Below are 7,882 nucleotides of genomic sequence, written 5' to 3' on the forward strand. Positions count from 1 at the left end.
AAAGTGATTTTGCATGTATTTTCTCATTGGATTTTTAATTTTGAGGAGTAAGTTCTTATATCCCTATTTTATGGATGAGGGCACTGAGACTTTAAGTGACTTGCTTAAGATTATACAGCAATACAGTTTGTTAATGGTATAGTGAGAATTTAACCGAGTTCTAACTCAGTTAGAACTAAAGATTTTCAGTTTTCCTATTATCAGTCCCCAAGGTCATCTGACACAACTTCCATCTTAGAGTTAAGAGTGAATTCTTGGCTGGTATGAGGGCAGTGGTGTTTATAATTAATTGATCACAACCAGTTACAGATTTCTTTGTTCCTTCTCCACTACCACTGTTTCACTTGACTAACTTTTAAAAAAAGTGAATTTCTCTACTTCTCAATTTTGTCCATATTTAAGAGGTGAACTGGTTAGGGGGTAGAGGGAACAGTTTTCAAGAGACCAAAAGCAGTTGTTTTGGAAGCAAGAGGAATAATCAGGATAATATCTACAAGCAACTTTTGCCAAATACATAATACTAAAATCACACGTAAAATTCTCATTTAGAGGAAGTGGCTATATTTCTCCAGTAGGGCCTAAGTCTTTGGGCAGCATCTGCTGGGGATGGATAACTCGAGAGTTTACTTTTTAACAAATAAGTTTTTCAGGGTGGCGCTCGTAGCTCAGTAGGTAGGGTGCTGGCCACATATACCTAGGCTGGCAGGTTCCAACCCAGCCTGGGCCAGCTAAACAATAATATACAATAATAGAATAACAAAACAAAAAAATAGCCGGTTGTGGTGGGCACCTGTAGTCCCAGCTACCTGGGAGACTGAAGCAAGAGAATTGCTTAAGTCCAAGAGTTTGAGGTTGCTGTGAGCTATGATGCTACTGCACTCTATTGAGGGTGACATAGTGAGACTCCGTCTCCAAAAAAAAATCAACAACAACAAAAATAACTTTTTCAATTTAATAAGCATGTACTAAGAAAGCACCATACTGTTCCAGGTATTGTGTTAGGTACTGAGAATATAGAGATGAATAAGACTAGTTCCTGCCATTAGAGTGGCTCACAGGTTCTTTCCCTGTCCTTACAGTACAGTGGGAATTACAGCTGCTGACCAGGGATTCTGGAAAGCATTGCGTACCTGAGCCTCCACCATGGCGGGCCTAAAGCGGCGGGCAAGCCAGGTGTGGCCAGAAGAACATGGTGAACAGGAGCATGGTCTGTACAGCCTGCACCGCATGTTTGACATCGTGGGCACCCATCTGACACACAGAGATGTGCGTGTGCTTTCCTTCCTTTTTGTTGATGTCATTGATGACCACGAGCGTGGACTTATTCGAAATGGACGTGACTTCTTGTTGGCGCTGGAGCGCCAGGGCCGCTGTGATGAGAGTAACTTTCGCCAGGTGCTGCAGCTGCTGCGCATCATCACTCGCCATGACCTGCTGCCCTATGTCACCCTCAAGAGGAGACGGGCTGGTGAGGGTGTATTGGGGTTGGGGACACTGGAATATGGGAAGAGTTGTGGGAGGTCAGGAATGAGCAGCATAGAGCCTGGAGGGAGAGGAGGCATTGACCCTGGCAAATACCTAGTAGAGTAAGTTACAAGGCCCATTGGAGGTTTGGACTGGGAGAAGGGAAGGGTGTATCTTTTCCTGAAGGACTCCTTCTCCCCCTACAGTGTGCCCTGATCTTGTAGACAAGTATCTGGAGGAGACATCAATTCGCTATGTGACCCCCAGAGCCCTCAGTGATCCAGAACCGAGGCCTCCTCAGTCCCCTAAAACAGGTGAGAAAGTATTAACTCCCTCTAATTTCCATTATCAAGTAAGAGGACATGGATCCTATCATATTCCAGCTTTGCCAGCTTAAATGAAAGGATGTTGTCTCCCCACATCTAGCCCTGGAAAAAAATCAGGTAAGGTGTTAGCGCTTCACATAGGTCCTGTATTTGCTCGCATTGTCTTCCTTTCAGGTCACGTTATTGATGCTGCTTTTAGTGCTCAGTCTAAATGATTCCTTCTTCATTCCAAGAGAAGGGTTTGAATTTCTGCTTTTACCCTACTGTGTTTTCTTCTCTTTTAAAACTTCTCGTCAGTGCCTCCTCACTATCCTGTGGTGTGCTGCCCCACTTCGGGTCCTCAGATGTGTAGCAAGCGGCCAGCTCGAGGGAGAGCCACACTTGAGAGCCAGCGAAAACGCCGGAAGTCAGTGACACCAGATCCCAAGGAAAAGCAGACATGTGGTGAGGAAGTTCAGGGGTTCCAGAGATGGAACAGATTTAAGGGGAAACAAAAAGAACTGCAGAGCAGTTTGTTATTCAGTGCAAGGCTTACTTTGCCGTTGCAGAGTGAGGCTGAATGGTTTAGTCTTTCTGGCAGGTGAACTCTTCTTTATGTGCATGGCAGGGTACATTTCAACTCTTTTTAGTTAATACAAGAGGCAAAGGAATGCCACTATGATGTCCTTATTGTAGGATGAACCAAATCAAGACAGTATTAAAATGAACTTGTGTGCCTAGTTAGAAATATCTCCTATAAGCAAGGTGCAGCTTGTGAGTTGGGAACAGTATTTATTACATGGGTATTTCTCATTTAAGGGCACCTCCTACATTCAGGTAGGGATTTCAAAGATATGTAGAAACAACTAGTCCTGGGGAAAAGGTAGGGAAGCTGTCAGGTGATATCCCTTACTTTCCTACTCTGCTGTTCTTTTTAGTTTTTCTAACTTGGGTTGTAACTCATTTCTCACTGTAACCTTTTTTCTCTACATCTTTTTCCCATAGACATCAGACTGCGGGTTCGGGCTGAATACTGCCAACACGAGACTGCTCTGCAGGGCAATGTCTTCTCTAACAAGCAGGACCCACTTGAGCGCCAGTTTGAGCGCTTTAACCAGGCCAACACCATCCTCAAGTCCCGGGACCTGGGCTCCATTATCTGTGACATCAAGTTCTCTGAGCTCACCTACCTCGACGCATTCTGGCGCGACTACATCAATGGCTCATTACTAGAGGCACTTAAAGGTGTCTTCATCACAGACTCCCTCAAGCAAGCTGTGGGCCATGAAGCCATCAAACTGCTGGTCAATGTGGATGAGGAGGACTATGAGCTGGGCCGACAGAAACTCCTGAGGAACTTGATGCTGCAAGCATTGCCCTGACCTCTTTCCCTTCTCACTTCTCTGGGGACTGTTCGCACTACCCACCTCTGGAGCTTACATACCGTTCTGGGGTTTGTTCTCTACCCTTCCAACGAATCACATCCCTGCCTTTTTTTTTTTTTTTTTTTTTTACAGGACTATACAAAGGAAAAGTGGAAGTGGTGTTCCCTACCCCTCCCTGCACCCACGTGCCTGGGCCTCCCCTTTGTTTCCCTTTTCCCCTTATCCCTGAATGTGTGTCTCCACAGCCACCTTCCCACTGAGCCGTAAGAGAAATGTATAGGGAGAAACAAAGTCTATACAACATAGTCTTTGTGAGGGATTGGAGTGAACACTGCTTTTGGGTGCATTGAGGGGTTATCAATACTTCTGGCTTTATGAGGGCTCTTAAATTTTGTCTAAAAAACCAAAGGGCTTGTGAGTAAGGGAGCTATGTGGAAGTTGGGACTCTGAAGTGTATTTTGGAAATTACTACCCTCTTCCAAATTATAGAATTTTTAAAAAACACAAGCTGTGGCCCTTTCCACTCTCTCCTGGCCTCTGGTGCTGCTCCTCTTTGCCTTCTTTCCTCCATTCCATGGCTTGAAACCTATGCCTGATATGGCTCCTTCCTTTTTCCCATTTGTCAAACCCTCTTCAAGAGAGAAACCATTAAGAGGACTGGGTCAGCCTAGTCACCCCTCCCATCTGTGGTGTGTGTGCACGTACACACGAAACACAGGGTGGATGGAGAAGAGGTTGCTGATTAAAATACACTCCCCCTGTAAAGGGGAAGGGGGAGTGTGATACTTTCCTTCATGTTCAAGTGAAAATAAATAATATACCCTGCAGCCCTTTCCCCCTTTGCTTTCTTTTGGCTTGGGCTAAGGGCATCATCATAGGTGAAAATGAAGTAATTCAGTATCAACTTTTTTTTTTTCCTCCTCCTTCCTTTACCCCTTCTCCCATTCCCATGCTTGGGAGAAGGGGGGCTGGAAGATGCACTGAGTGTTGCACTTTTGTTTAGGTAGGGAGGCCTATTGAATGAGCCAGGAGGCCTAGAACTGGAGCCTAGCCCAGCTGGTACAATACCACCTCCCCTTCCAGTTCCCAAAGGAGATGTCCAGACTCAGACTTTATGATGATTATATATTTTTTCAATGCCAGTGCTGCTCAGCCCTCAGCATAACTTCAGTTTTCATGAAATAAACAATGACTATATAAAAATTCCACCTTTCTGAAACTGAAATCTGAGCTCAGGTGAAAGTTTCTTCTTTCCCAATAAGCCAAGCCTGTGTTCCATCAAAAGTCAAGGTTCTCCAAGTGAGGGGAGCTCTGCCTGGGTCCAGTCTCTAAAGACACAGCAACGCCAGCTAACATGGGGTCTCAACTCACAGATGTTAAAAGTCTTAAGACGGCAGGTGGCCTAGATTGCCATAGAGATCAGGCCTGCGGTGCTGGAATACAGGCAAGTGTTGGCGCAACTGTCGCAGATAGTTGAGGTCGATCCGGGCAAGGCAGAGACCTGGCCCCTCAGAGCAGCGGGCCACCACTGTTCCCCAGGGGTCTACCACCATGCTCTGGCCATAACTTGCTCTCTTCTCATGGTGGCGTCCACACTGTGCAGCTGCCACTACATAACACTGGGTTTCAATGGCACGGGCCCGCAACAATACCTGGAGATGAGATGTGTGTGGCAGCGTGCAGGGACATAACAGGCCAGTCTACCCACTCTGACCATTCAGATAATAGCCTAGGAATGATTTACTGTATTAACTATTCTGTAACACATGAGAGACAACTATTTGGGGAGTGAATTTTCCTAGCAGGTAGGAAGGAGAAGAAAATCTTTTAACTGGTGGGGCTAAAGGAGGAGAATGAGGTAAAAAAGCACTTGTGTTTTGAAGAGGTATCTTCTTACCTCCCAATGGGCTGGGCCTGTAACAGATCCAAAAGCTGAAGGGTAGGTAAGTATTTCTGCTCCAGCTTGAGCCAATGACAGAGAGAGTTCAGGGAATCGCATGTCATAGCAGATAGCTAGACCAATCTGGAATGAAAAACAGCCTTTCCTGTCCTGTTTGTCATAGGATCTAGTCACACCCCATTATCCCACTCCTTAGGGCTTTCTATCCTTTACTACCACTTTATTCCTATTCTTGTCCCTCATTTTCCTCTCCCACCTTCATACTCTCACAACTCCCACCTTGCCTGCTGGTGTGTCGACTGGTGACTCAAGAGAGGGCCCAGGCATGGTAGAGTTGCTTTCGCGCATAGGCCCCTGCCCTGGAATCTCTACATCACACAAATGTGTCTTCCTGTAAGTGGCCACTACTGATCCTAGAGTAAGAAGAGAAGGAATACTCAATGCTGATGCCCAGCTTAGCTTCTCTCTTCGCAAAGGAGGAGAGAGCTTATGGCTAGAAACAGAAGTACAAATTCCCCTAAAACCTTGGAATAAGGAAAAAAATAAGAGAAAATTCTGGAGAATCTAAGTTTAGGCAGAAGAGCTTGGGAAGAGGCAGGCTGAAGGGTTACAAAGTCTCACCCTTGCTATTCAGAAGTACATGACAATTGTAGATTTTCTGAGTCTGCTCCCAGTCTTGGCCACGCTCATGGAAACCACCCAAGGACAGCCAGAGTCCACATTCCCTAAGGGGAGGGGACACTGGACAACTCTTCTCTACCATCATAACTGGCAATCCAAGGACATTAACCAACAAAGATTCTACCTCTCCCTCCCCCTTCCCCTGATACCTGGCAAGCTGGGTATATTCTCCCAAAAGGGTCCCACCCAGTGGCTCAGACAGGTGCAGCGTCTCTGCAGGGTCCCGTGCAATGAAGTCAAATGCCTCAGGTAGGAAAGCCAGGCAAGCACCCAGTCTGGCAGCTTCTCGAACCAGCTCAGCACATACTTTAAAGTTCTGTTGCTTGTCTGGTGTGGATGTTACCTGGCACACAGCCACCAGGGGCAGTTCCCAGGACGAAGAGGAGCTAGCCATGGCTCTGGGCCTGTGAACGCCACAGGCAGGATTCTCCGATTTCCTAGCACAGGGAAACTCAAGTTTAATGGTAAGAAGCTCAATGGGTAGGCAAGAAGTCTGGACTCTTGATTTTGCTCTTACAGGGCACCCTGACCCAGGGCTAGTGGGGCTCATCAAATGTTCCATGGATGGCTGACATCCGTGTCTCTCATTATCTATGAACAAACATTTATTGAGCATCCACTATGTGCCAGGCACTGAGGATACAAAGAAACATGTTACCTGGGCTGAGCACAATGTACTGAGAGTCGAGGTATCCGGAGTCCAGGACACAGAAGAAGGGACAGAAGTTGGTGAGGAGCCCTGGTGATGAATCCCAGCCTGAGGAAGGTGAGAAATCAGGACACCAATCCCCTCCCTTTCTAGGATTCTCTGACTTCTCCTTACATATCGTGAAGCTGAATCGGGGCCCTGCCAGTAAAAACGCCCAAGTCTTCAAAAACACTGTACTGTTTACTATAATTATGGGCTAGAAGAAAGGATCATTAAGTAGGAAGATGGAGGAAGAGGCTCTGGCGCCTGAACGCCTCAACTTCCAGTGATCTCACATTAATGTGAAGTGCCTTTCCCCTGCCAACGTTTCCGCAGTTCAAATGTCATCTCTGGGAAACTTCCTTGGTTTTCCCAAGCCTCTCTTCTTGACTGTGCACAGCTTTACTGACTCGAAGCATATCTGCCCCCTTACACCAGAATCTCTGAAAAGTTCACTTTCCCTCGTCTTCCACCTCCCCCACCAAGGTGGGCAGGAGGCACAGGAACCCAGATCCCAACCCGCACCCCCACCCTCCAGTTAGCCCGTCCTTCCCGGCCTCGTGCAGGGGCAGCATTTCAGGTGCACAAGTTAAGGCACCGCAGGTGGAATTCACCGCGGCCGGCAGGATAGGCAGTAGGTCCTACATGAAGATACAGCCAAAACCATTCGAAGGATCCGATCCGAAAAGCAGCCGTGAGCCAAGTGCGCCGCAGCAAGTGGGTGGTATCTTCCAGACCGGACGTGACGCAGGCGGAGGGCAGAACTGCGCAGGCCGGAAACCCAGCAGGCGGCAAAGATGGCGGAGAACAGCGGTCGCGCCGGCAAGAGCAGCGGGAGCGGCGCGGGGAAGGGGGCGGTGTCGGCCGAACAGGTGAGAAGCCGAGAGCACGAAGGAGGGCACCTGGCTAGCTCCGGAGTCGATGCGATGAGTGAGAGCCTGAAGTTTATGGAGATCTTTACTCCAGCCCTACATTTGCGTGGCTACCTATGGAGGAGAGGGTACTTGGAGAAGGTAGACGAGCCCCCAGGGAGAGAGTAGGCGGTTGGGTAGGTGAGAGCCACGCCTTCCTGAGTACTCAGTATCCTCCCTGATACTGAGTGAGCCTGGAAGATAGGACAGCTCAGAGATTCAGGGTGTGGAAGGATACACAGGTCTGAGGGCAGATGGTGGTCGCCTTCCCATCTCTCCTCTACACTATCCACCCCACCCCTCGAACAGGATGTGGCTGCGCAAGGCAGCAGGAAATTAATCCCAGAGGATTAGTTAAGGGGCTGGTTGTATAGTCTGTTACCTGACCCTGAACCCACGTTGAGAATCGCCCACATGCTGCAGAGCCACGTGACTCACATATTCAAACAGTCCAGTTGTATACTGTTTTGATTCAGGAGTTCCTTGAATTTCTTTCTTTCTTTCTTTCTTTTTTAGAGACAGAGTCTCACTTTGTCGCCCTCAGTAGA

The 7,882-nt window shown here is 47.7% G+C and overlaps 3 protein-coding genes across 9 annotated transcripts in view; 2 read left to right on the forward strand and 1 right to left on the reverse strand.

Annotated features, from left to right (window-relative positions):
• DEDD (death effector domain containing) overlaps positions 1 to 3,981 on the forward strand; it is a 13,326-nt gene extending 9,345 nt beyond the window's left edge. For both annotated transcript variants that reach the window (XM_003785779.2, XM_012802659.2), the window contains 4 exons: positions 1,080 to 1,468; positions 1,671 to 1,778; positions 2,088 to 2,234; positions 2,775 to 3,981. In XM_003785779.2, coding sequence (XP_003785827.1) covers positions 1,144 to 1,468; positions 1,671 to 1,778; positions 2,088 to 2,234; positions 2,775 to 3,151 — 957 coding nt within the window. In that variant the 5' untranslated portion in view covers positions 1,080 to 1,143 and the 3' untranslated portion in view covers positions 3,152 to 3,981. The remainder of the gene's footprint in view (positions 1 to 1,079; positions 1,469 to 1,670; positions 1,779 to 2,087; positions 2,235 to 2,774) is intronic.
• A 154-nt stretch (positions 3,982 to 4,135) lies between these two features.
• Positions 4,136 to 7,167, reverse strand: NIT1 (nitrilase 1). Of its 6 annotated transcripts, none has more exons than XM_003785780.3 (7): positions 7,069 to 7,167; positions 6,394 to 6,492; positions 5,885 to 6,139; positions 5,676 to 5,779; positions 5,334 to 5,467; positions 5,052 to 5,177; positions 4,136 to 4,806 (listed from the first exon to the last, which is right to left on the reverse strand). In XM_003785780.3, coding segments are annotated over exons 1-7 (987 nt in total). In that variant the 5' UTR covers positions 7,071 to 7,167; the 3' UTR covers positions 4,136 to 4,539. The 6 variants fall into 6 exon arrangements, with proteins under 6 accessions (XP_003785828.1, XP_012658112.1, XP_023366504.1 ...); XM_012802658.2 differs by having other exon boundaries at positions 7,038 to 7,142; XM_023510736.1 differs by having other exon boundaries at positions 4,260 to 4,806; positions 5,885 to 6,172; positions 7,038 to 7,141.
• PFDN2 (prefoldin subunit 2) overlaps positions 7,143 to 7,882 on the forward strand; it is a 20,949-nt gene continuing 20,209 nt past the window's right edge. Inside the window, exon 1 of the mRNA XM_003785782.3 lies at positions 7,143 to 7,295. Coding sequence (XP_003785830.1) covers positions 7,221 to 7,295 — 75 coding nt within the window. The 5' untranslated portion in view covers positions 7,143 to 7,220. The remainder of the gene's footprint in view (positions 7,296 to 7,882) is intronic.

Source organism: Otolemur garnettii, unplaced genomic scaffold, assembly GCF_000181295.1.
Source record: "Otolemur garnettii isolate 467f Iridium unplaced genomic scaffold, OtoGar3 scaffold00016, whole genome shotgun sequence".
In the NCBI taxonomy this organism is placed as follows: domain Eukaryota; kingdom Metazoa; phylum Chordata; class Mammalia; order Primates; family Galagidae; genus Otolemur; species Otolemur garnettii.